This window comes from Malaclemys terrapin, chromosome 1, assembly GCF_027887155.1.
Source record: "Malaclemys terrapin pileata isolate rMalTer1 chromosome 1, rMalTer1.hap1, whole genome shotgun sequence".
In the NCBI taxonomy this organism is placed as follows: Eukaryota; Metazoa; Chordata; order Testudines; family Emydidae; genus Malaclemys; species Malaclemys terrapin.
Window position 1 is genome coordinate 89,662,074 of NC_071505.1, and position 27,860 is coordinate 89,689,933.

Here is a 27,860-nt window from a genome sequence, read left to right on the forward strand (position 1 = left end):
TCCTGCCTCTCTCCCCTCTGCGCTCAGAGCAACTTTGCTAGAAGAGCTCGGCTCTGAGGTGCTCCTTGGGGGGGTTTCCAGCCGCACTTTTGCACCTGAGCAACTATTTGGGACCTACTTAGGAAACGGGGGCGGGAGAGAGGGCCGGACCCCCTCCGCCTCTTGTCCTGGAGAGAGCATCTTCTTCCCTTGTTTGCAAACCCGAAGTGCCCTAGCCCCCATCCCTCCTCCCGGCCCGGGCGAGCTAGCAGGAGGACTTGGCGTGCATCCCTGGCCCAAGTGCACGGGCTGGCCCCCGCCTCCAGTAAGTAACGCAAAGCCTCCTTTGTTACTTTCAAGTGGCTCGAAGGGGGGTTCTCTTCGAGAGGGGGAGGAGAGAGGAGTTTTGGGAGGTGGGCGCTTCATTGAGTTAGCGGGAGATTGTGGAGGAAACCCGGCTCCTTGGGGTGGAGAGACAAACTCTGGGCTGAACTCCAGGGTCCAGTGCTGCTTCTCCGCCTGGAAAGTTGCACCGATTGTCCTAAAGTTAAAGTCAGTTAGCAGCCGCCTTCTGCCTTGATCCCCCAGCAAACAAAACTCCTTCTCCAGCCTGCAAATCCATCTAGGAGCAGAGCCCCACGCTGCAGCGGACGGCGTCCGAAGTAGCTAATCACAAAGAGCGTAGATCGCTGGCAGGTCCTAGCCTCCGCGGCCGGATCAGCATCGGGGCTAGTCCTCAGAGGTTCGCTCCTTTGAGTCCATCTGGACTGCGGCAACCTGGAAAGTGGAAGGGTTTCCCCTCTTCTTCCCCGGGAAAGATGTGCTCTCTGCTGTTATCCCTTCTTGATTTAAACGGGCTTGAGTCACTGAGGTCGCCAACCTGGCAAAAGATGGATGCCACACAATGGGCTTCCCCCCAGCTTCTCTGCTGAAACAATTTAGCGCTAGTTGTTAGATGGGCAGCCCTGGAGAGCAAGTTAGCACAGGCACTGGCAATGCCAGCTGCAGCCACTCAACCATCCTGATGCTGCAGCTTTGGTCTGAAGGTACCAGCGCTGGTGGAGACATAAGAATCCAATCCGTCATCTTTAACCAGCACTGAATTTTCTTTAAAAAAAAAAAGAAAAGAAAAGAAAGGGGAAGATAAAGGCAGCCTCTTAAAAGCTGTTTTATTATCTTATGTCACCACTTGCTCTGTCCCAAATTCTAGCTGTCAGTTTTGTTAGCTCACTTGGAGAGTCCTCTTGTTTGTTGCTACATGGCTAGAACACAGGTGGTAGGTGCTGCTACGGTTACTGCTACTATAGGTGGCTACTGATTTTGGTTTGGTTTATTTTTTGTTTCTCAGTAAAGCAGCAGTTTGATTTTATTCTAAACTAAAGATATTTAAAATTGGTGTGAATTTGTTGATTGGAACTAGATTTGAAAATTAGAAAATGCTTCAATTAATGCGTGTTTTTTGGTGTGGGTTGGTAGAGAACCAGAATAATTGGTATAACAGCATTGCCAACACCACGCAGTCAAGAAATCATGAGTCAGACCTCTAAAAATAATGAGATTTTTCAAACAATAATGGGCACATTTAATAATAATAATAATTAATAATCAGGTCACATTTTCAAGCTTCCTCCAGAACCACAAGGGCTAGAAATTTAATTAAGAAAAAAGAAAACTGAGAAAATCATTCAAATGCAGGAGCTGTGGCTATAAGAAAAATATCAAATATCAGAAGACTCAGAAATAAAATATTGAGAATTGGCTTTCATCCAAAGAATATAAAATATTTTACCAACTTTACAAATTTTAAATATCAGGATCATTTTTGTTGGCATGGAGATGCATTCACCTCTGGAATAGCAAGTGTAATATAACAGTACACAATGTTGTAGGACTTGAATAATTTGCCAACTGGAAATTCTTCCTATATAAAGGCAGATTGTAATTTTAAATTGGAATTTGCTTAGAACACCAGGGCTGATGATGTTGCAAAAAGGTGTCATAACCAATACCTTGTTTCTATAGTTTATATGAAAAGTGGCACTTATAAGCAATACCGGATTCCTTACTCTATTGTCACCCTCCTTGCACTTTTATTGTGAATTTCACTATATTTATTTTTTACTTAATCAAATGTTTCCAAGAACTCAGACTTGAGAATCTCAGCTTTTATCTAAAAATAAATACATAAATAAAAAAGCCCTGGTTCAAAGAAAAGCTTGAAAACAGGACCTGGATGCACTCTGAAGACAAATGAAAAGAATCCAACATTTATTATTTTTTATAAATAAAAACTCATGATTTAAAAGCCAGTCTCGTGATTTTTGGAGAGTGTTTGACTTGTGATTTTTGAATTTTTATGGTTGCCAATTCAGCCCACTACCATTCTGGGATTATTAGTTCATTACTAATTTAAAGGGAACAGCATAATTTATTGCATTGCCAATTTCACTCCTTGCAGCACTCTGGGGAATTTAAAGGAAAACCTAATCACATATTGACCATGTCCAACCCTGTTTAGCTCCTGAGATGTGATGAGATCAAATATAACTACAGTTTTCTGACACTTCCCCTTTAATGCCAGTCTGTCAGAAGAGAGGACACAGTCCTGTCTACATTACCAAAACAATTCTGGTTGTAGCCTGGATCCTGCAAACACTTAGCACGCATGCTTTAAGCATGTTTAATCTTTTTGAGGTCAAAGGGACTGTATGTATGTTTAAAGTTAAGCATGTGTGTTAAATGTTTTGTGGGGCAAACATTAAAGTATAAACTTGGTCTGGGTTGAACTAAGTTCTAATAAGATTTGGCTAGCCCAGGGGTCAGCAACGTTTGGCATGCAGCTCGCCAGGGTAAGTACCCTGGCGGGCCGGGCCAGTTTATTTACCTGCTGACGCGGCAGGTTCGGCCGATCACGGCCCCTGTTCGCCGTCCTGGGCCAATGGGGGCGTCGAGAAGCAGCGCAGGTGAGGGATGTGCTGGCTGCGGCTTCCCGCCACCCCCATTGGCCTGAGACGGCGAACCGCGGCCAGTGGGGGCCGCGATCAGCCGAACCTGCCGCGTCAGCAGGTAAATAAACTGGCCCGGCCCGCCAGGGTGCTTACCCTGGCGAGCCACGTGCCAAATGTTGCCAACCCCTGGGATAGCCATTGTGGATTAAGCCAAACTGTATTTATAAGTAAAAAGAAGAACAGGAGTACTTGTGGCACCTTAGAGACTAACAAATTTATTAGAGCATAAGCTTTCGTGGACTACCATTCTATATGCATCCGAAGAAGTGGGCTGTAGTCCACGAAAGCTTATGCTCTAATAAATTTGTTAGTCTCTAAGGTGCCACAAGTACTCCTGTTCTTCTTTTTGCGGATAAAGACTAACACGGCTGTTACTCTGAAACCTGTATTTATAAGTGTTTCTGTTTTTGTTAATTGTCTTCATCAATTGGATATTTGGCTTCAGGAATAATTTTTAAGTATTGTTTTGGCCTTCTCCAGATCAATAGGCACTGATTCATTTTTATGTTGCTCGTCACTGTGCTAGCGATATGATTATATAACCTGGCTCATCCATAACTGACCTTAAATATTGTTGATTTGAATATATATGCAATCTTTCATGTAATACTCCTGAGGGCATTCTGCACCAAAAAATTAAAAAGTCTGTGCCTAAAAATTCTGCGCACAATATTTTAAAATTCTGCAAGTTTTATATGTGAATAAATAAATGTAGAGGATCCAGCATGGCAGTGGGGAGCATAGGCCACTGGCTGCACGAAGGTGGGAGATCACTCTGAGCCCCCCTTCCCCCCCCTCCCCCGCAGCCCTGGGACACCTGAGTGAGGCTGCACCCGACCCTGACACAAGGCCTGGACCTGCCCCTCTGCGCCAGGTGCACCAGATGTGGGGCAGGCAGGCTCAACCAGGCAGGATCCAAGTGTGGAGGAGCTCAGGGTGGGGGGATCCAGGTGTGGGGGTGAGAGGATTCTGTGTGGGAAAATCTGGGTGCAGGCAGCTTGGTGGGGGGTGTAGGTGTGGGGGGATCTGGATGCACAGAGGCTCATTGGAGGGGGGGGGTTCCAGGTGCAGGGGCAATGGGACTCTGCAGAGGCTTCCAGGTGAAGGTGGCAGGGGCTCAGCAGAGGGGTCTGGGCATGGGGGAGTCAGTGGGGGGGTCTGGGTGCTGGAGGAGTGGGGCTTGATGGGGTGGGAGTCTGGATGCAGCTAGTTGGGAGTCAGTGGTGTGGGGGTCTGGATGTGGGGATTCAGGGTGGTGCAGAGGCTGGGGCATCAGGGTGGGGGTTTGAGTGCAGGGAGCTCAGTGGGGGGTGGTCTGGGTGCAGGGGTGGGGGTCCAGAGGCAGGGGGCTGAGTGCAGGGGGGCTCTAGATGCAGGAGTTGAGGTTCAGTGGGGTGGGATTTGGGTATGGAGGGTTAGGGGGTTTCTGGGTGTACGGGGTGAGGCTTAGCGGGAGTGTCTGAGGGCAGGTCTTCACTACGGGGGGGGTCGATTTAAGATACGCAAATTCAGCTACGCGAATAGCGTAGCTGAATTCGACCTATCGGAGCCGACTTACCCCGCTGTGAGGACGGTGGCAAAATCGACCTCCGCGGCTCCCTGTCGACAGCGCTTACTCCCACCTCCGCTGGTGGAGTAAGAGCGTCGGTTCGGGGATCGATTGTCGCGTCCCGATGAGACGCAATAATTCGATCCCCGAGAGATTGATTTCTACCCGCCGATTCAGGCGGGTAGTGTAGACCTAGCCTATGTATGGGAGGTCCAGATGCACGGGGGTTGGATGAATGGGGGAGCAGCTCCTCATACAGTGACCCCTTGCCCCACAGCTGAGGAGCGATGGGGGCAGGAAGCACGGGAGGGTGCTGAACTTCCTAGGGGAGGTTTCTGGGGGTGAGTCTGACACAGCCCCAGCTATTCCTTGAAGGGGAAGAGGAAGTCCTATCCTCTCCTGCCTCCAGCCCAGCCGGGACTAGCAGTTGATCCCAGCTTAGGGTAGGAGCCATTGGCTGGGTTGTCCCCAGCCTCGTGGTGATTTACCTCTCCACCGGCTGCTCCAGGTGCCTGAAGTGATGTACCTGCGCTGCTAAGGAGTAGTGTGTGACTGCTCTTGCAGCTTCCCTGTCAGAAAGTCATTTTTCTGCTGGGAAGCAAAGAAATCTGCAGGGGACATGAATTCTGCACACATGCAGTGGTGCAGAATTCCCTCAAGAGTAATTTTAGGCTGTACTAAAAGCAATGCATAAACTGCAGCCTTCTCCCAAGGCACAGAAGCCTATGTCACAACTATTGAACCTTTGTGTCTTGAAAAGCAGACATGAAAGAACAACCGCGCCTCTGTCCCCACCAAAAAAAAAGTTGATCTCATGCAAACCTCCAAATGTACATATCTATGCTTCTGTAACAGAGTTGTCAAACTCATTTTTGGAGAGAGCCAAATTCTATTTCTAAATTATGGATTGGAGCCTACATGTAGGAGTATGGACCATCCTTAATCCACTGGGAATTTCTTGCAGGTGTCAATGGGATTTTTGCACAAAGATCTAAGGTAGAATATAGCTTGTAACTGAAATGTTAGTTATCTCATTGATACTGAATGTGGCTGCAATATTACAGAAAATATTCCCACCTTTATGCCACTATTTCTGCCTTATGTTTCTCTCCTTTTCCATTTTTCTTTCTCTGTGTGTCTCCACCTTTCTTCTATCTGCATTTCTTTCCCACCAGTAACTCCCAGTTCCCCCCACTACCACACACTCCCTCTCTCACCCATTCTTTTTTCTCACCCATTCCCATCTCATCTTGGTTAGCAATAAAATAGATATTGCTAATATTAAATGTAATCATTAGACTTCAAGATCATTACCTCAGTTGGATTAATTAAGGAGGTCACATTTTGTCAACCATTATTTCCGGAGCTCTGCAGACTTAACAGACAGCTTTGCTTCAGTTACACTTGGTTAGTGTTTGTAAACCATGAGGGCTGGAAATGTATTTTTTTAAATGAAAGCTTAGATTGTGTGGAATCTGAATATGTCATGCGGGCCACAAATATCAGATGTTAGACACTTCTGCTGTATAAGAAGTATTTTTATAAATGAATATTTACTTACAAGACCATGCTGAAATTATATATTCATTTGATACATGAATGCATGTGACTAAAGGCATAAGTTAAAGCTAGAATATTGGTTCCTACTACCAATCTGCCCATGTACATCACTGCTGACATGCAGCATCCCTACTATTGCTACTACTGTACTACTAAGGAGTAAAGGAGAATTGGCAGTGTCTCAAGGAGGCAATATTAAAGGCACTACAGCAAATTATCTCAATGCAAAGGAAAGACAGGAAGAATAGTAAGAAGCCAATATGGCTCCATCAGGAACTCTTTAATTGCCTGGAAATCAAAAATGTATCCTACAAAAAATAGAAACACAGACCGATTGCTACGGATGAGTTCAAAAGAATAGCACAAGCATGTTGAGACAAAATCGGAAAGACTAAGGCCATGTCTACACTACAAAATTATGTCGATTTAACTTACATCAGCATACACCTACCACAGTTATTAAATCGCTCGTGTATGTGCACGCTTGGCTCCTTCTGTCAGCGGTGTGTGTCCTCACCAGGAGCGCGTGTGTTGATTGTATTGTCAGTGTGGGGCATTGTGGGATAGCTCCTGAAAGCCAGTAACAGTTGATGTAAGCAGCACAGTGTCTACACTGACACAGCATCGACATAATTACATCTACCATGACTCTACGCCACTTGGGAAGATGGTGTTACTAAATCAGTGCAGAGAGGTGATTATGTCTGTGGGAGCCAAATTTATGTGAAGACATTTCCACAGCTAGGTTGATGCAAGGCAACTTATGTCGACCTAACCCCGTAGTGTAGACCAGACCTAAGGAACAAACCGCAAGGGACATAAAGGACATTCAGAGGAGGTTCTACAAATACATTAGGAGTGAAAGAAAGACAAAGGAAAGGTTAAGGCCAAGTCTACACTACACACTTCAATATAACTATGTTGCTCAGGGATGTGAAAAATCCACACCCCTGAGCGATAGGTATACTGACCTTAACCCTCCCATGTAGACAGCGTGTCTCAGTGAAAGAAGCTACCGCCTTTCACAGAAGTGGATTTATTAATCCAATGGGAGAGCTCTCTCCTGTCGGCTTAAAGTGTCTTCACCAGGAGTGCTACAGCAGCTACGTCGATGCAAGTTTGTAGTGTAGACCTGTCCTAAGTCCACTAGTTAGCAGGGAAGAAGAGCTAATAACTCATGACATCAAGAAGTCTGAGGTATTTAATTCCTATTTTGCTTCCGTTTTCACTAAAAAGGTTAATTGTGACCAGATGCTTAGCACAATTAATATTAACAAGGGGGAAGGAACACAAGCCAGAATAGGAAAAGAACAGGTTAAAGAATATTTAGATAAGTTAGATGTATTCAAGTCAGCAGGGCCTGATGAAATTCATGCTAGGGTACTTAAGGACCTCGCTGAAGCAATCTCGGAACCATTAGCAATTATTTTTGAGAATTCAGGGAGGACAGGGGAGGTCCCAGAGAAGGGAGAAGGGCAAACATAGTACCGATCTTTAAAAAAGGGAACTAAGAGGACCTAAGGAATTATAGACCAGTCAGCCTAACTTTGATACCTGGAAATATAATGGAACAAATTATTAACCAATCAACTTGTAAGCACCTAGGCCCAGATTTTTAAAGGTATTTAGGCATTGTTGTATTCAGCATTGCAACACCTAACTGATTTAGGAGCCTAAATCTAATTTTCAAAAAGGATTTCAACTGTCAATGGGATTTAAGTGCCTACGTCCCTTTTAAAATGATATTGAGGATCCTAAATCAGATAGGTGTTGCAATGCCTAAATGTCTTAAAAAATCTGAGCCTTAGAAGATAATAGGGTGATAAATAATAGCCAATAGTCAAGAACAAATCATGCCAAACCAACCTCATTTCCTCCTTTGATGGGATTACTGGCCTAGTGGATAGTGAGGAAGCAGTAGACATGATGTATCTTGATTTTAGTAAGGCTTTTGACACAGTCCCACATGATATTGCCCTAGTTTGCTCATGAGAATGTGGTCTAGATGAAAGTACTATAAAGTGGGTACACAAATGGTTGAAAGACCATACTCAAATAGTAGTTATCAGTGGTTCACTGTTGAACTGGGAGGGCATATCTAGTGTGGTCCCACGGGAGTCAGTCTTGGGTCTGGTACTTTTCAATGTTTTCATTAATGACTTGGATAATGGAATGGAAAGTATGCTTATAAAATTTGCAGATGACACCAAGCACTTTGGAGGACAGATTAGAATTCAAAATGACCGTGACAAAATAGAGCAGGAGTTATCAAACTTAATTGCACCGCAAGTCCCTTCTGACAACAAAAATTACTACACGACTCCAGGAAGGAAGACCGAAGCCTGACCCACCCAAGCCCCACCGCTGCAGGCAGTGGGGGCCAAATCCAAATCCCAAGGGCTTCAGCCCCGGGCTGGAGGCCTGTAACCTGAGCCTTGCTGCCCAGGGCTGAAGCCCTTGGGCTTCAGCTTTGGCCCCACACGGTGGAGTTCAGGCTTCAGCCCCAGGCCCCAGCAAGTCTAAGCCAGCCTTGGTGACCCCATTAAAACAGGGACCTGACCCACTGTGGGGTCCCGACCCATAGTTTGAGAACCGCTGAATTAGAGAATTGGTCTGAAATTAACAAGTGGAAAAAGTTGAAGGTAGCACACTTAGACAGAAAAAATAAAATACACAACTACAAAATGGGGAATAACTGGCTAGGTGGTAGTACTGCTGCAAAGGACTAGGGGTTATAGTGGATCACAAATTAAACATGATCCACAATGTGATGCAGGTGCAAAAATGGCTAATATGATTCTGGGGTGTATTAACAGGAGTGTCAGATGTAAGATACGGGTGGCATTTGTTCTGCTCTATTCAGCACCGATGAGGTCACAGGTGGAGTGTGTGTCCAGTTTTGGTCATGATCCTTTAAGAAAGATGTGGACAAACTGGAAAGAGTCCAGAGGAGAGCAACAAAAATGATAAAAGGTTTAGAAAATCTGACCTATGAGCAAAGATTAAAAAAAAGCCAGTATGTTTGGTCTTGAGAAAGAAGACCCCAGGGGGACCTGATAACAGCCCTTAATGTGGTTGCAGAGTGTTGTCGAGGATGGTGGTCAATTGTTCTTCATGTCCATGAAAGGTAGGATAAGAAGTAATCTGCTTCATTTGCAACAAAAGAAATTTAGGTTAGATGTTAGGAAAAACTTGCTTAACTATCCTTATTGTTAGAACTGGAACAAGGGAGGATGTGGAATCCCTGTAATTGGAGGTATTTAAGCACAGATTAGACAAACAGCTGTCAAGGATGGTCTAGGACGGTTTACTTGCCCCAGCCTTGGTGTGGGGGCTGGACTAGATTATCTCTCGAGCTCCCTTCCAGCCCTACATTTGTATGATTCTGCCTTATTTCTGATCAGACCCATCTATTAATTCAGTTTTGGGCCTTTCTTAAAGCAAAGATGTCTGGCACAACTGGTCCCTGTTTATTTTGTATTATGAATAAGTGTCCAAAAATAAGTGACATCCATGACCAAACTCAGTATTTGAACCCAAGTCTCCAGAAGGGAAAGGTTTAAGAAGGTATAATCAATACTACTTTGAATCTTAGGTTATATCCAGTTGTTCTGTATCAGAATCATAATAGTTCAGTTCTTGTAAACTAGCTTAAATGAGCAAAAGATGTCAATTTTTGGGTGTGTTATTTAATGGCAAAATTTGCTGTGTTGTCTTTGGAGAGTGCACAGCAGCCCCTTTAAAGCGTGTTCATTTTCCTTTCCTTTGGTGGAGAGATGAAAAAGTCAGTGTGCACTTCACAGGAAATGAAGTCTGATACAAATTTGCAGACTGCACATTTCCAAGAACTACTCTCAAGGTATTTTGGTAACGCTCATTTTCTGTGTTCCCCCTTCCTGCCCTCCCCCGAACAGTTCTCTTATGCTCTCTCATACTCAAAAACATATGTAATGTACTATATAGAGGATCAACTTTCCATGGTTAAGGTTGCAACCAGGTTCCGTTAGCTTTGTATTAGCTCCCCTAGAATTTTTGTTAGCAAAATTGGGTTAGATCAAAAATTACCAGGTTTACTCTGAAGGCTTTTCTGCAAACCTGATCTCAAATTTTGACTTGTCCAACACTTTGTGATCCTCTAACTCAAAAACAGCTTGTTACTACTCTGTCATACTTTCCCCATAATTAAATTATATTGAAAACTTATGTCCCACCTATAGTTGAAGAAAATAGATTATAATTAAGCAAACGTACTCAGATTATATTTAATTGTAATTGTTCTTGCAGTTTGAACTGCATAGGGGGATGCTTCCACGTGCATGGAGTCTCACTGAAGTCAGTGGGGTTCAACACGGGTGCATGGATCTGCCCTTGAGGATGCAGTTGCAGGACTGGGCCATAGTGTGTATGTGTGCTCTTACACTTTTGGAGAGAGCAGTAATGCTTCTCCTATTCATCAGTGTAACAGAGATTTTTCCCTTATTCTCAAATGGTAGAAGTCTGTGTTTTTGGCACTAAAGGAACAGTGTTCTAGCTCCAGCTTTGGACTAAGTCACTTATCTAGTAATTTTGTGCATATTTCTCAGCCTTCCAAGGCCCACATACAGGAGACAATGTGTGACCCAGAACCAAAGTGAGGAGGACACAAATATATAAATGCAAGAAACTGAAAGTACTGTGGGATTTATCCTTTTAATGTAAATGACATCAATAACATCTGCGCCATGATTATTTTTGTTGTAAGCAACTTTTGAAAGTAAGTGATGAGACACAAGATTTGTGTGGAATGTAATGTACAACAGGACCAAAGTAAGTGCTGCCTCTCAAAATGTTGGAGAGGTATGATTGTCTTTTTGTTTGTAACAATTGATTCACTGTAGAATGGTACATAACTTTTCTTTTGCGATAGTATGAAGAAAAGTAGTCTAAGTTATTGATATAGAGCTATTCAGTAGCAGCTCCGTAATTGAGATTGACATAACGGATCCTTTATAAGTCCTGTATTCACTTTCTTAACTTTGCACAGGAAACGTATGTTTGTGATCATTATCAGAGCACATTGGAATTCTTATGGGAAGTTGAATGTTTACGTGATGGTTGCTTAAAAGTGACACTTAAAAATGACTCACTGTGGAGTCTCTAGTCCGCTCTACTTTAAAATCACTTGATTTTAAAACTTCTGAACTTACATACAGCTAAATACTATTAAACCAGGGCATAAACTGACCAATAAAATATTTGTTACCCTCATATTGGCCTTATGGATTGGTATAGTGAGGTGTGCTTTATGAAGTCTTCACAGACTGATGGGTATTGAATAGAGTTTGTGCAGGACAGGCAATGACAAAATGAGAATGTTGGGGACTGCACCAAAAATAAAGTATGCATGGGGAGAGTAGTTCTTCTGTCAATTTTAAGTTTACCTTTCAACTTCATTGACTGTCCTCTTCTTGTTGTTTTATGAGAGCGTATACAAAGAACTGTCTGATTGATTTTATACCTTCATTGTCTTGATATTTCCTTCATGCCTCTTCTCACCTATCTCTTCTAAACAGTGCTAGTCTTTTCTGTCCCTCTTCTTATGGAAGTTTTTCTGTGCCCCTTCATCCCTGGTCTCTGAAACCCCCTCCACCCCTCTGTATCCATTTTTTACCAGAACTGAACATAGTATTCCAGGTGAGAGGTGAGAGCATATTATTGACTTTCTTAATGTCATTACGTCCTCATTTTTATTTTCCATTCCATTTATTATGCATCCTAGCATTTTTGTTTGCTTTTCTGATTGCCTCTGCACATCAAGCAGACGCTTTTTTCATTGAGCTGTCTACAGCAGGGATGGGCAAACTACGGCCCAGGAGCCACATCCAGCCCTTCAGACGTTTTAATCCAGCCCTCAGGCTCCCACTGAGGAGCGGGGCGGGGGGCTTGCTCTGCTCCGCCTGTGCTGGGGCTCCCGGAAGCAGCGACATATCCCCCCTCTGGCTCCTAAGCGTAGGGGTAGCCAGGGGGCTCTGCACACTGCCTCCACCCCAAGTGCCACCCCCGCAGCTCCCATTGGCCGGGAACCACAACCAATGGGAGCTGCAGGGGTGGCACCTGCAGACAGGGCAGTGCACAGAGCCGCCTGTCAGAGCCTGCACCTCTGACCCCCTCCAGCGCCCCAACCCCCTGCCCCAGCCCTAATCCCCCTCCTGCCCTCCGAACCCCTCGGTCCCAGCCAAGAGCACTTTCCTGCACCCCCAACCCCTCATCCCCTGTCCCATCCCAGAGCCCACATCCCCAGCCGGAGCCCTCACCCTCCCACCCCTCCATCCCAACTCCCTACCCCAGCCCGCAGCCTCCTCCCACACCCTGAACTCCTCATTTCTGGCCCCAGAGCCCACACCCCCAGCTGGAGCCTTCATCCCCTCCCGCACCCCAACCCCCAATTTTGTGAGCATTCATGGCCTGCCAAACAATTTCCATACCCAGATGTGGCCCTCAGGCCCAAAAGTTTGCCCATCCCATGTCTACAGTGTTGTCCAGATCTTTCCTGAGTTAGTACAATTAATTTAGAATCTTATAAGTTGTATGAGTAGTTCAAAGTTTTCCTACAAACATGCATTACCTTGTATTTATCAACACTGAATTTAATCTGATCTTGTGTCGCCAATTTACCTAGCTTTGCTTGATCCTTCTGAAGTTCTTCTCGTCTATGGTTTTAACTAACCTAAGTAATTTTGTCATCTGCACTGTTTGCCACCTCACTGTTCACCTGCTTTTCCAGATAATTAATAAATATATTAAACAATATGGAACCTTGTGGCATGAGGCTAACTGCCGTAGACCATCTGGTCCTCATGACTTGTTTTTTTTATCCGTTTGTCTCAGCATCTCCTCTCTTGATACCTTAATGTCTGATAGTGCCTAATCTTAATAACTGGAAAATAATAGATCTGGAGGAGGTATCTCTTTTACATCCTTGATAGTGAAGACTGATGCATTTAGCTTTTCAGCAATGTCCTTATTCTCCTTAATTGTGCCTTTTACTTACTACCATAGTAGTCTACTAGTCCTGATTATTTTCTCACAAGTTTCCTGCTTCTGATCTATGGAAAACACTCTTGTTTTTATATACATCTTTACTATTTGCTGACCCAACCTCATCATAGCCACCCTAACCTCAATGCACATATTGGCTTCTGTAGTTTATTTGCTTCACTAGGGTTAGATGCCATCTTCTTAAAGATTACTTACATTGTGAGCACATTCGGGTAGGAGCCATCTTTTTGTTGCATGTTTAGTACATTGCCTCACATTGTGGGGTCCTGATCAGTGACTGGGGCTCTTAGGTGCTACCACAATGCAAATAATACCTGTTTGGCTTGAATGGCCTCTTGAACCTTGCCTGTTAGCCATTTTGGTTCCCTTCTTGCTTCCTTATTTGTTTAGGGGATTGCATACTTTTGTGACTGTATTAGGGTTGCTTAAGTAACCTCAGTGGTGACTTTCACTTTCAGGGCTTTTTTTCTAGCTTCCGTTTCATGGAGAGGGCAGGTGGGCAGGAATCCCCCTTTCTAATGCTTAGTGTGTCAATGCAATTTTTTTATACGATTCCTCCTTTGAGGATATTGACCTTAATTATATTGTGATCACTGTTACTTAGGGGCCTAACTATTGTTTCCTCTTCAATCAACTCCTGTGGGTTACTTAGGAGTACGTTAAGGATATCCTCTCTTCCTGTGTGCTTGTAGGACTAACTGTTCCAAGAAGCAACCATTTCAGTGTCAAGAAAATTTCTCTAAACCTTTCCCATTGTAACACTTGACCAGTTTTGTACCTGGGTAGTTGAAACTATCCGTTATGACTGGTTACCTTCAGCACCATTCCCTCAATATCCTTTTTCTGATCAATGGGCCAGTTGTCTCACCACGCTGAAACCACTGACAGCCTGTTACTTCTCCAGAAGTTATTTCTGTGGTCTCAACCTGGCACAGCAGCAACTGAGCCCCAGTGAGATGGGGACGGTGCCTGTGTGGGGTTGGAGCAAAGAGGATTGAGCTGCATCAGGGAAAAGGGAAGGAGAAGGGGCTGAGGAGAGTGTGGCAGTCAGAAGGCAGGTGAATGGACGTAAATGATGTTATTCATAAAAGTACTGCACTGGGGATGGGATGAGACCAAGGAAAAATGCACTGCTGAACATGTCTCAGACTCAGTCTGAGTGTGTTGTCTGTTAGTGTTCTCATCTGGTCTGTGGTGGCTGTAAATATGACAGACAGACACACACAATTGGCAACTCTTCCAGATTTATAAAGTGTTTTTGGGCCGTCCTATGAGAGGTCTACTGTAAACTCTGTATCAGGAGGCAGCCAACTTCTCCCCAAAATGTTAATTAATTCTGTGCCCTCCCACCCTGCATCTATCCATCCTCCAGCTCATCAATTAATGACAAACCACCCCGTCCCACATCTGCCCCTTACCCCTCAGTGCACCTCTGCTTCTCCTGCATCTCCAGTGGCTCTTCACCCCCTCTACCAGGCCTGGGGGGTGGGAGAGGCTACAATGGAATCCCGGGGGGGGGGGGGGGGAAGGGAAGGGCAGAGGCAGATCCAGGGCTTATTCTCCCCCCCCCCCCCTTCCCAGGCCTGATGTTGCAGAGGGAGATGGGAAGAGGAAGAAGCTGACACATTTTTCAATGGAGAGAGGGGGAGCCAAGTCACCCTGAGCTTCTGGGTTGTTTCTGCTTCCTCCTTCTCCTCCCTTCTCTCCAGTGAGAATGGTGTCAGCTGCTTCGCCCCCCCCCCCACCCAAAAACGTCCCCGTGCTCCCAAGAGGAGGGGGAAGAGCTATTTTCTTCCTGCAGCATCTCTACCAGTTGCTCTTCCCCCGGAGGTGGGACAGACAGCCAGTCAGAGGGGTTTTCCTCCAGGCAGGGCTGAGATTTGTGTGAAGGTTGGAGCTTCTTGCATCACAAGATAAAATCATGATTTTGACAATACTACAGCTGGCCAACGACCAGCAAAGGCAGGCATGTTAGCCAGAAAGGCAAGCAACAATTCAGTTTTTTAGTCAGGCTCGAGTAGGCTAAATAGCAGCTGTTAAAGTCTCCTAAACTTAGCATCAGCCAATATGGCTGCTGCAAAACTGTTTAATTTTTTAAGAGGGAGAAAAATAATTCCAAGCTGTAGGCCAGAGTTCAGTAGTCCAAAGGAAATTATTTTTGCCAGAAAGGCAAGTGATAATTAAATTAGACAACCAAACCAGAGCAGGTTTGTACTAAACTGCAACTGGTTACTTACAGCTCTTGCAAAACATGTTTTGGCTTTTAGGCGAGCGATGGCCTCTCTGATATTTTGCAGTTGCAGGGCTGTAACGAACCTGGCTGTTGCTGCTAGAGCCAAGCAGCTTAACGAAAAGCTTTCTGATAAGAGCAATCCTTTTGCAAGGCCTGTAGAATTGATTCCTTCCCGGTACATGATTGTTCTGCTGCTGATATACAATGCATGGAAGCAGGAAATGTCGCTCTCTCTACATGTGGCTTCTGTTACTAGATTGCAATATAAGGAGAGCTATACATTTGCTTCCTTGCTGAACACTGGTTTGTACAGTCAGTAGATGCAATTTCAGTTTTGAGTTTTTCCAAATACCCTGTAACTTGCCAATCATAATGGCCTTAATCAACAAACAATAAATAAATCGCCTCATTCTTGAATCAACCTATGTTTATATCCACAGAGTGAACAATAAAGAAAGGACAGGCCTAAGAATTTGCAACTGTCTTAAAGAAATGGATGGCAGTTAATACTAGAGTGACCAGACAGCAAGTGTGAAAAATTGGGACCGGGGTGGAGGGTAATAGGAACCTATATAAGAAAAAGACCCAAAAATCGGGACTGTACCTATGTACCTATGCAATCGGGACATCTGGTCACTCTAGTTAACCCTTTCAGAGTAGCAGCCGTGTTAGTCTGTATCACAAAAAGAACAGGAGTACTTGTGGCACCTTAGAGACTAACAAATTTATTTGAGGATAAGCTTTCGTGGGCTACTGCCCACTTCTTCGGATGCATGTAGTGGAAAATACAGTAGGAAGATATATATATACACAGAGAACATGAAACAATGGGTGTTACTATACACACTATAAGGAGAGTGATCAGTTAAGGTGAGCTTTTATCAGCAGGAGAGAAAAAAAAACTGTAGTGGTAATGAAAATGGCCCATTTCCAGTAATTGACAAGGAGATATGAGGAACTGTAGGGGGACGGGGGGAGGGGAGGGGAATAAGCATGGGGAAATAGTTTTACTTTGTGTAATGGCCCATCCACTCCCAGTCTTTGTTCAAGCCTAATTTAATGGTGTCCAATTTGCAAATTAATTCCAATTCAGCAGTCTCTAGTTGGAGTCTGTTTTTGAAGTATTTTTGTTGTAATATTGCAACTTTTAGGTCTGTAATCGAGTGGCCAGGGAGATTGAAGTGTTCTCCAACTGGTTTTTGAATGTTATAATTCTTGATGTCTGATTTGTGTCCATTTATTCTTTTTCGTAGAGACTGTCCGGTTTGGCCAATGTATATGGCAGAGGGGCATTGCTGGCATAACAGTAACACCTTCATTTATATGCAAACCTCTCTGTGTGCTATTCAGCCTAGGTTTGTTTGTTCCCCCCAGAACCAACCTTGATTGAGTCTCAAGTGTGTTAGTGCTGGTGTGGACAAAGGAGATACTACAGTATTGTGGTAACAGCTTAAATAAGGTTAGCATTAATGTGGATAGAGTATGTGGTAACCATTAAAGTATACACAGCTTCACTCTTGGGCTCTCTATTGGAACACTCCTCACCCTCTCACTGCCGCCATCTTACATGACTCATGATACACTTTTATGGGATCCAATTATAACCTTTGCTGCTGATACAAAAGTGCAAGCTCAGCATTCTGACTGGACTCCAGATTGCATGAAATACTTTGTAATAGGTTGCTGTGCTCCAGGGGACTTATGGGATACCTCATGGGAAGCAGAGAATTTCCCCAGTGGGTTGTGGGAGTGTGACCCCTCCTCCCACAAATATATTTAGGCCTTTCAGAATTGCCCAGAGTTCAGCCTGGAGCTGCTCTGGGAACTCCGGAATAGATACCCAGAAATCATTGCAGCTACACCGATTGTGTAGCACTAGTGCGGACATGTGGCAGAACTACAAATCAGCTAAATACACCTTCCGTCTATGGGTGCACTTCATGGCGTGGACTATAAACATTGCAAAGCAGTCCAGTTAAATAGAAATAATGAAACTCTGTAGTGTAGACAAGGTCTTAGGGAAGTGCCCCCGAAATATGTATAGAAAGCTAGGTTTATTTTTCTGCCTATTGATGAATCCACTAACAGGTCTGTAGCTGAACAAGTCATTGTACATTGTACTTTTGGGACGTGTGCTCTCTTTGCTGACATAGCAGCCTTGGTAACTGGGCCAGCAGAAGGAATAAAAGACCACTCTAGAGGTTGTTGGAATCAAGGCAGAAGAGCTCAAATAAAAATTGATTGGGGCTGCATTCAGATGGTTCAATAGTGAATATGGGCTGTTCAAATGACATACAGAACAAATGTAGACAAGATGCTTCTCATGTTAGACACTGTATCAACCACCGCCTTGAGCTTGTTGTTGTGGGAAGCATAATCTTTGAGATCCTGAGCAATTTTTAAAATTAGTTTTGAAGACACTTTCAGTTTTCACTATTTAAATTCCAAAAGACAATGACAATTTCAAAGCTCTTCCTGATGCCTCTGGGGTGACCGAGAGCTATTTTGGAGGTATCCACCATGTACGCGGGGTTGCTAGTCAGGCCAGAGCATTGAAGACAGTGATAATAAAACTATCATTGACTGTCGCCAAGTGACATACCCAGGGTACAATCCAGACTAATGAGTAGTTGTGTCACCCCTGCCTTCTAACCTGGGGTGCCCTTTACAGTGCTTTGCTGCTGTTGCCTCCAGTTTGGACTGCTCACAAACACTCTCAAGCAGACAAGTCACTCCCAGCTGTGTCTGTGTGTGCAGCAGGCAGCCAGCCACAGCTGGGCTCTTGCCAACCTTGGTTATGCAAGGTGACCCCACCCCCACAGGTCCTAGACATCCTCCTGGAAATGTATGTCCTGTACTGTCTAGCCTTCTGGACAATACAAATTATATAAAGTCAGTTATTCCTTTAATAGGAATAATATACACATAGCTTGCTACCCCAAATGGAGTTTCCCAGACACTTCAATTCAAACACACTGGATTAGATAAAACAGTAAAACAAGTTAATTAGCTACGAAGAGATTTTAAGTGAGTACAAGCAATAGGGCATAAAAGTCAGAAATGGTTGCAAGAAAAATTAAGATAAAATGCAACCGGTGCCTAACTTAACAAATTATGTTAAATTCAAAGCATTTCCAGCTGGGAGCAAGGTGACAGGCAGTCTGTGTGGAAGGGAACTTCATATTGTTTCTTTGCCAAGACGTAGATATTTTTGCCCCTGCACCCTTTTTTCCTGCCAAAGGGCATGGCTACACTTGCAGATGTAGAGCGTTTTGAGTTAAACCAGCCTTCGTAGAGTGCAGTAGGGAAAGCGCTACAATCTGTCCACACTGACAGCTGCTAGCGCACTGGCGTGGCCACATTAGCAGCTCTTGCAACAGCCACAGAGAGCAGTGCATTGTGGTAGCTATCCCAGCATGCAAGTGGCTGCAATGTGCTTTTCAAATGTGGGGTGGGGTGGAGTGTGACAGGGAGTGTGTTGTGGGTATGTGGGGGGAAAGAGAGTGGGTTTGGGGGGGGCTGAGAGCATGTCAGCATGCTGTCTTGTAAGTTCAGACAGCAACAGACCCCCCTCTCCCCTCCGCCTCTCTCTCTCTCACACAGCATTCCACAGTAATGGTTGCTTTGTCTCGGAACGGAGCTTTCAAAGGGCATATCCGCATTCCTGCAGTGATTACAAAACAATGGCAAGAGTGGCCACTTGACTTAAGGGAATTATGGGACGTTTCCGGAGGCTGATCAGAGAACAGTAATGCAACACCTCGTCCACACTGGCGCCGCAGCGCTCCAGCAGGGGTGCAGCAAACATTATTTCACTCGCTGAGGTAGAATACCAGCAGCGCTGTAGCCGCGGAGTCAGAGCGCTCTATGTGCCTTGCTAATGTGAACAGGTAGTAAGCTAGGGCGCCCGGGGCTTCGTTATTGCATTGTAACTCGCAAGTGTAGCCAAGCCCAAAGAATGGCCACTTCACGGGTAATGGTCTGTCAGCCTTGTTCACACCTGGCTGAGGCATCAGCTTGCCCTTTGCCTCTGAGGAACTGGTTTGGCCATTCCCAAGTCTTCTCTGGAAAACATACTTTTAGGCTATGTCTACACCAGAGACCTTACAGCAGCACAGCGGTACCGAGGCAGCTGCACTGCTGTAAGCTCTCCTATCTAGCCGCTCTATGCCAGTGGGAGAGAACTCTCCCGTTGACATAATTAAACCACCCCCAACAAGCGGCAGTAGCTATGTTGTCAAGAGAGCGTCTCCTGCCGCATAGCGATGGCCGCACTGGAGCTTCTGTAGGTGTAATTTATGTTGCTGAGAGGGGTGTTGTTTTTTTCACACCCCTGAGTGACATAAGTTATACTGACAAAAGTGCTAGTTTAGTCATAGTCTTAGGGTATGTCTACACTACCTGCCGGATCAGCGGGCAGTGATTGATCCAGCAGGGATCAATTTATCACGTCTAGTCTAGACGGGATAAATCGACCCCTGAGCGCTCTGCCGTCGACTCCCGTACTCCAGCTCGGCGAGAGGCGCAGGCAGAGTCGATGGGGAAGCGGCAGCAGTCGACTCACCGCGATGAAGACACCACAGTAAGTCGATCTAAGTACGTCAACTTCAGCGACGTTATTCACGTAGACCAGTGTAGACCAGGCCTAAGTAATGATCTCAGCTTATGTTTATAACTTCACATATAACACTGCTATGTGCATTTTGCCATGATGTTATTTATCAGAAAATTGAATTTTTAAATGATATCTCACAAAGTATACTTTGTACAAAGATTATTACAATCGTGTGTAAGGTGTGGACACGGGTACATTCCGTCACACACCATCTGAAATGTACTGCGGAGCATGAGTCTGGGCTGATATAGATCAAGGTGGGCAAACTTGGGGCCCACTGTATTTCACTGATGGACTTGCTCACCAGTTTGACTGACGTCTCTCTTACTTTTCAAGGTGAGAAGCTATTCTTGCTTGAGGCTTTGCAAAAGTTAGGAAGTACTGTGCTGGAACTCTTGGAAATGGATATTCCTGGGCCTTATGTCCAAAAGCTTATCCCGATGGATGGCAAATTAAAAGAGGTAAGCCTTTTGGGGAGTTTGGATGCAAAAATGCAGAAAAATCAGATCTATATGCCTGAAGCTGCAATTTTCTTTGCTTTACAACCTATACCCTTGAGGTCACATGTCATAGCTGAGCTGACTTGGCTAAACTGCTATTTGGAGGTCTTGATTTGGGCACAATTGAAAGAAGTGAGGTTTTGGCCCTGCCTCCTCAACTCAGTGCTGTAGCTACATCCTGCGAAGCAAATTGTGGTAGTAATACATTTCTATAGTACCTTCGATCTCAAAGCACTTTACAGACTGGGTATATCCATTTAACTGTGTGTGTGTATTTACTTTGTCTCATCTGTGGTGGTGAGTTCTGTGATAAATTGCATTTATAATCCAATTTCGACTGTATTATTTGCTTTCTGCCCACTGATCAATCTCCCCTGGGATTTACTCTGACATTCCAAATCTCCGGAGCAGCTTCCAGCAGCTGGCTTTATTTAATAAATAAATAAATAAAAATCAACCTGCCAGTGGCTGACTTCTCCTTATCCTCCCTCTCCCCCACCAATGAAAGTGGAATTTCCTTCCCAAAATGACAGAGCTGAGGTACAGGATAGAGAATATTCAGTCCTATACCAGTGATGGGTTAAAGGTTCTGTATCTCACAAGCTTTCATGACTAGAAAGTGAAGCTTTCTGCCACTGTAAAAGTTTCCCAATGAGAGATCAGATGGTATAGTCACAGTTCTATGTCTAGAAAAGTTCCCTTTGTTAAGTACCACTGGTGGTGCTGCTGTGTCATTGTTAACCACAGTGAGAAACATTAGTGGGGAAAAGGCTAGCAAAGATGGGGCCTTAGTGGGCCAGTGTCCACATCCCTAAAACCACCATGACAACTGGCCTTAGTCCTTTGTTGGTAGATTCAGCAGAAGGACAATAGATGATGGAGACTGAACTCCTGTACCCTCCTCCAAAGCCCACTCTTAGGTAAGGGGTAAGACCTGTTAGCAGGGCCATGTGAAAGAATGGCTCCTGCTGCCTGTGTTATACCTTTCCCCCCCACTGGAGGACTTCAGGCTACAGAGCAGTCAATCTGGTACAAGTACCCAACTAAATAAATTAAAGGAGGCTTCAAAATAATCAGCAAATTGAGTGATGTGATTAGCTGAGCTTTAGAACAGTGACTGCTGTAGCAGGCTTCACGGGGGTTCTGTTGGGGTTTGGCTTGCCTGACCAGTCTGAGGGAATGGAAAATCCCTGTCTTTTGACTGAAGGAACGTGAACATTGGTTTGTGTTGCTGTAGTACTGTGGTATGCCTGAGATAAGTAGGTGAAGTGAGAGGAAACTGAAGCATGTCTCTTCCCCAGTCTATAGCCTGCTTGGGGGCAGTTCAGTCTGCTCGCATGCTTGCCTTCTCCCCCTCATTTTCTGTCAGAAAAAGAGAGAGTGACTGGGTTAATGGAGCACGTCAGAGGATTGAGGGCAAGGTTTTGGCGGTGAGTTACTGACTCGTACGCCTGGGGAAGTGGTATGTAACAGCTCAGACTTCTCATACAGAAGAAGTCTCTGGCTCGGGCTGTGGTTTTTATGTTTATATATGTGTATGTGTGTGTATATATATACACACTCACATATACACACACAGTGTATATATAATATTAAAAAATATATAATTATAATAACTTTGGATTGATGTCTGCAGCAGCGGGTCCGGGTGCAGGAATCAACACTGCTAAATATAGGGAACCTGGTAGGAACACAGAAACAGAGAAAAAGACCATGACAGTGAGAAAGAGGAGTATTCTTATTCCAGCATGTGAACAGAGGCAGAAGGCGTAACAAGCAGACAATTAGCAATAGATTGTCAGGATATAACTTGTTAGGGAAGAAGCATATAGTCTGGAATTATTCAACAGGATTCATGGAGCACAGGGGAGAAACATCCAGGAGGCTATGATACAGGAGACTCTCCGAGGTAAGGGGCTGAGGTTAGGGAGAGGATCACTACTTGGTCTTCAGCAGTACCTAGCTGTATAAATAGGATTAAAATCTAACTCATGGTGATTCTGACCCACATGCTCAGTGTTAAACAGATCATCAGATATGGGAGATATTGTTGGGGACTGGGGCAGAGAGCTTCACCTTCTTCTGTCGCATTGAGGAGAGCAATTCTATAATTGAATCACTGATTACAGGGGCTTGTGGATATTGGTGGGAATCAGTCCTTCCCAGCTCCTGTTTCTTCATACCCATATTTGTCCTTGAAGAAGAGAGTGGAGGCAGATATGAGAAATCCTTTGATCAGCCATTGAATGATAATGAACAAGATGATTTCCTGCCAAGAAAAGATCCCATCTTCAGGCCTATGATTATTCTCTAACTTGTGGGAATGTGTTGGGAAATTCCCAGCACTGTGCTTTATTAGATTAAGGTAGTCTGCTGAAGGATGTGGTGAAAGCTCCTTTGCTGGAGTCATTTAAGACTAGAGTAAGCAGACTGTTATAAGGAATAATCCTGCATTGGCTGAGGTGAGAGCCAGGGTGGAGAGAATATGAGTTACTAAACAATTTTTTTATCACTGATTTGTGCAGCTGTATAAATTCTGTGTACATTTTCCTCCCGGTAGTGTTCTTGCTTCCCAGCTTTCTTTGTGTGAAACTTCGTTTATCCAATTAGAAAGACACTAAAACTCCTATCTGCCTGCCTCACTTTCATTCTCTTCCCCAGGCTGGATGCAAAGAAGAAAGTGTATTAAAGATCACATCTTTCTGGGATCCATGGGCCCTTTGAGAGATGATCAGAGGGAGGCCGGATGATCTACTGAACGCACACAAGAACCTTTCTCCTCCACAAAGGCAGCATCGGAGAACTCCCCACACTCCTGCTCCATCCAGTTTACCCACTCATTACCGGGCCTTCCGCAGCTGTGAGTGGGAGGTAGTGGAGCGATCGCTCAATATCCTGCAGGCCAGTGGCTTCTACTGGGGTCCCTTATCTGTGAGTGAAGCACACGCCAAGCTACAGCAGGAGCCGGTGGGGACCTATCTGGTGCGGGACAGCTCTCAGGGGAACTGCCTCTTCAGTGTGAGTGTTCGGATGCCAGCAGGCCCAGTCAGCCTCCGGATCTCCTTCCGGGAGGGCTACTTCTGGCTGAAGGACTGGTTCTCGGACTGTGTAGTTAGGCTGCTGGAGATGGTGGTAGCAGGAACCCAGGCCAACCCCATCCACTGTGATGAAATGGGGGGAACCCCCCTGGTGTTCTCTGAACCCCTCTGCAGGAACCGCAGGGTTGTGCCCAAGTTGTAGGAACTTTGCATCAAAGCCTGGGAGCTTACAATGGGACAAGGGAGGAAGGTTAGAGATTGGAAGAGATACATGGGAGGGGCAGTTACTTTTCAGTGTGGAAAGGAACAAGGCATAATATCACCTGGAATCCACTGCCTATACAGAGAGGGAGACAGCTGCATACATGTGGCAGACAAAACTGAGCGAGTGTGACACGCTAACTGAATGTGCCACTGCCGTTGGATTGTACTTTTCCTTGGGGTAGGGGTGGGGAATAGCTTAAACCTGCTGACTACGGGAGCATATCCTCCTGAGGTAAAGGTGTGTAGCTTCTCCCTGTGGCAGAGTAGAACTGTCCCAATCCAGCACTTTTTATTCCAGTTGTGATGCATAAGCTTCAGAAACATGGGCATTGCCTGTCCTGCCAGCACACCCCTGTTCTCCCTGTATTCCAAAGTGCCTAAGCTATTTCTTGCTGAAAAATCTCTCCTCGTGGAAAGGTCCAGTTGAATTTCTAAGAGTTTGACAAGCTGTTATCAGGAATTGTACACTGATCTCTGATACCAAAGCAATGCGTGTGTGTGTGTGTGTGTGTGTGTGTGTGTGTTGAGAGAGAGAAAGATTTCACAACCAGCAGCCTTCACTTCCCTGCACCATGGAAATACATAACATGCCACTTCAGAAATACAAGAAATGACTGTCTAATATTTGCACTGTAGGAAACAGTTGCAGGCATGTGTAATAATACAGTTCCACCAGCTTCTGCATTGCTTGTATTGGAAGCTGGACTGCATAGCTTCATTTTTTATGGGCAGCTGGGCTTTACTGTAGTGGGATAATATTATATTTCAGCCAACCAAGTCTTGGTTTGGAGAGTCCATTCTGCTATTGATTGTATCAGCGGATGTGTCTAAAGCACCAGCATATATGGTCATCTGGCAGTATGCTGCTGCCCCCTGCAGATCATCACTAAAGGAACACTCTAAAAAGTTAGGTTTTTGTCTAAAAGGGACGGAGAAGTGCATTATAAAAGTTACTACTAATAAAAATGTTTTCAAAATGTCTTTGAAAGGAGCTTGCAAAAAAAGTAATAATTCTCCTGCAGTGCTGGAAAACCAAACAAACTAGCTTTGGGCCAGTACATGAAAATCAAAGGTTCACTGGCCATGCTGAGTGAAGTGAAAAACAAAAAAAGGATTAGTTAGGAACAGTAAATTTCACTTCTTTTTTTTTTTTTTTAGTGTATTAATCTAAAAATATAGGTACCACAAGGAGGACACTGTCTCAATATATAAGGTCTAGATTTTAAATATTGTATTTGTATGGCATTGAATAGTATGCTAGGTGCCTCAAAGAACAGCTAGTTATACAAGGCCCTGATGCAAAGAATACACATTATAGATGTCACAGCTGGTGAGGGTGGGAATGGACATGGGGATTAGACAGAATTATGAAAACAAGGTCCTATAAAGATTGGGTTCATCTGAGTGACATCAGCATTTAAGCAGTGTCCCTAAAAATGTACCTATGAAAACAGATGCTTCTGTGCACAGATGGCACTGTGAGTGTGTAACTTCAGAGCAAATGTTTGAAAATTTGGTCCATAACTTGTATCGGAACAGTTTCCTTTTAAAAGAGAAACCAACTTAAATTGCCTCATTAGCACAGATACAAAGTTAAATAACCAAGTCTGTGCAGACAAGTAGACTGTATGTTCTTGGTACCTTTTGAGGCACATCTCTTTTCTTTTTAGTGTCTCAGGCAGCAGAGAGGCAAGGTGTTCCTCTGATTAATAGCTCGCCATTTTTTTTTTCTGGCACTAGCTCTAAATGGCGAGAGTCCTGGGCTGCTGCCCACTTCGAAGTGAAAAGAAGAAATAGGCCTTGACTCAGGCCCTACAAGGATTTTTTTTAAAGAAACTTATTCAATGAAATTGGCATGACAAGCTCCTCAACAGCACAACCAAAGTTCTCCGTCATACCGCCTAGGTGGGACTGACGGCAAAGTAGATGGAGAGGCAGGTGGGTCAACAGGAGGCAGTCAGTGACAGCAAGGTGCCACAGGACTCTCTGCTGCTTTTTACAGATCCAGACTAACACTGCTACTCCTCTGATACTTATGCTATTTTGAACTTCATCAGTGTCCCCAGCCTGTAGGCGAAGCCTCAGACACTCTTTATTTCTGTGCATTGCTGCAGAACCACTGCCTCTGAGCTCCTTCCTCAACCATGAATGCCACCTGCCTGCTCTGCCCTGTGCTGTGCATTCCCTTACTCATCCCATCTCTGGAAGACAGGTGGGACATAGTCCTCTCTACCTACGTGGCCTTTCACTCCCCCTCCTTTGCCCCACTGCAAATGCAACACCTGAAGTATGCTCGCTACCTTCCTCTATTTACTCCATGCACTAGCAAAAGGAACTGACTTATTTCTTCAAAGTTCACAGCTGTCCTCAGGAATGGCTCTGTTTTACCATGGTTGTGTAACACAGAGGGAAGAGTCATCTCATTCCATTGCTTTGACCCAGCTGTGAACTGTTCTTATCTAATTATTTGGCCTAAAAATAAGCACCTTGGGTTGTGTAGCTAACAGCTCTTGAATCATTCCATTGTTAATGGTCACGATTACTCTATTTGAAAATTACATTAAAGGATAAATAAAATACTCTAGCTCCTAATAGGGGGATCTTTTAGTTAGTTTTAATGTTCGTGCTTTATACGTAAACCACACAGCACATGCTTAACACCCTCTATTATAAATAGCTTAATTAGTGCGCACCCCATAGGAAATTGGTTTGAACTCTATGATTGACAACTAATATATAAGTGCTAAGTATTGTTTTATTAATTTCTAAAACAAGGATGATATGCATGTTTGTCCCAATTAATACAAAGACAAAGGTCTCTCAGAAAACAGGGTGGGACAAAGAAACCAATTTTGGGAGAATTATGGTATGGAAAAGTATTGTGGCAATTTGGATGTAAAGGGTTTTGGAGATGGTCCTTTCCCTCCCCCCACCTGCCCAGGACTATGGAAAAACTTTTTAAAACTTCTGGAAAAATATGGACTAAGTAAGTAAAACCATAATTGTTTGCTTGTGGGAGTGTTTAAATGTGTCTCTCTCTCTCTCTGTAAAATATGTTCTGTTAAGAAGGATTTTGCTGCTGACACTCAGTGGGAGATATTTCTGTAAGACACCTTGAATGTAGATTTGTCCATCCCCACCTCAAGAAGGAGAAAACATCTCCTGACATGTACCCTAGTGCCTCTCTGGATGTCTGCAGGTCTGTAATTTCTTTATAGTATTCTCGTTATCTACTGCCCTCAAAACCCTGTTCAGGGAATAGGAAAACGAGGTTGGTTCAGGTCTCTGACTGGCACACCTCGGTTTGCTGAGGAAATTATACAAGCGCACATATGGATTTTTAATGTATTCTTGCTAATGGTAAAAGTCAAAAGTTGATTGGACTCATAAGAGGTTCTGTATATCAAGCCTTAAAGTGCTCGAGTTTTAATCCCAACAAGCAACAAGTGCAGCATAAGAAACTGAAAGTTCCTAACTAATGGGATTACTAACCTGACTCTCACCAGCTCTCTTCATAATGCTCTTGTGTCTTAACCAGTCATGTTGTATTTTTCCCAGAGTCCTTGGCTGAAATTTGTTAGTTGCTTCTCAGTGTGCACATGTGCAGCAGGGAGCCCCCAGCCAATGGCTTTTATGTTATCACTACCTCTGAGAAAAGGGTCTGTGTTCATTATGAACCTGCCTCACCAGATCAAACTCCACCTAGAAACATGGAGTGTGCACAAACCCCCACATCTCATATATTGCATAGCATTAGGGCATGATGAATGTTTGGTTTCCTGAATGGCCCCCCTACTTTATCAGAATTCCAAATATAATTTTCCCTATACATGCAATAATGTCTCAGATTTGACCTCTGATGATGTTACCAAAACTGTATGTTTGCATCAGTATTGCCTTGTAATTTGCTAGAATTGATAATTTACCAGGATAAACTCAGGTACTAAACTGTACTGACTTCTTCAGTTTAGTTTAGTTTACACCAGATATACCAATTCCTTGGATGTATAACCCCATTAGTGTTATATATTTGTATATAGAAGAACAGGAGTACTTGTGGCACCTTAGAGACTAAC

General features: G+C 44.3%; 1 protein-coding gene across 1 annotated transcript; it reads left to right on the plus strand.

Annotated features, from left to right (window-relative positions):
- LOC128830401 (suppressor of cytokine signaling 1-like) lies at window positions 1-27,860 on the plus strand. The gene is made up of 3 exons (XM_054016221.1): window positions 1-304; window positions 20,319-20,443; window positions 23,144-27,860. The coding sequence occupies exon 3, from the start codon at window positions 23,210-23,212 to the stop codon at window positions 23,720-23,722; it is 513 nt and encodes a 170-aa protein (XP_053872196.1). The 5' UTR covers window positions 1-304; window positions 20,319-20,443; window positions 23,144-23,209; the 3' UTR covers window positions 23,723-27,860.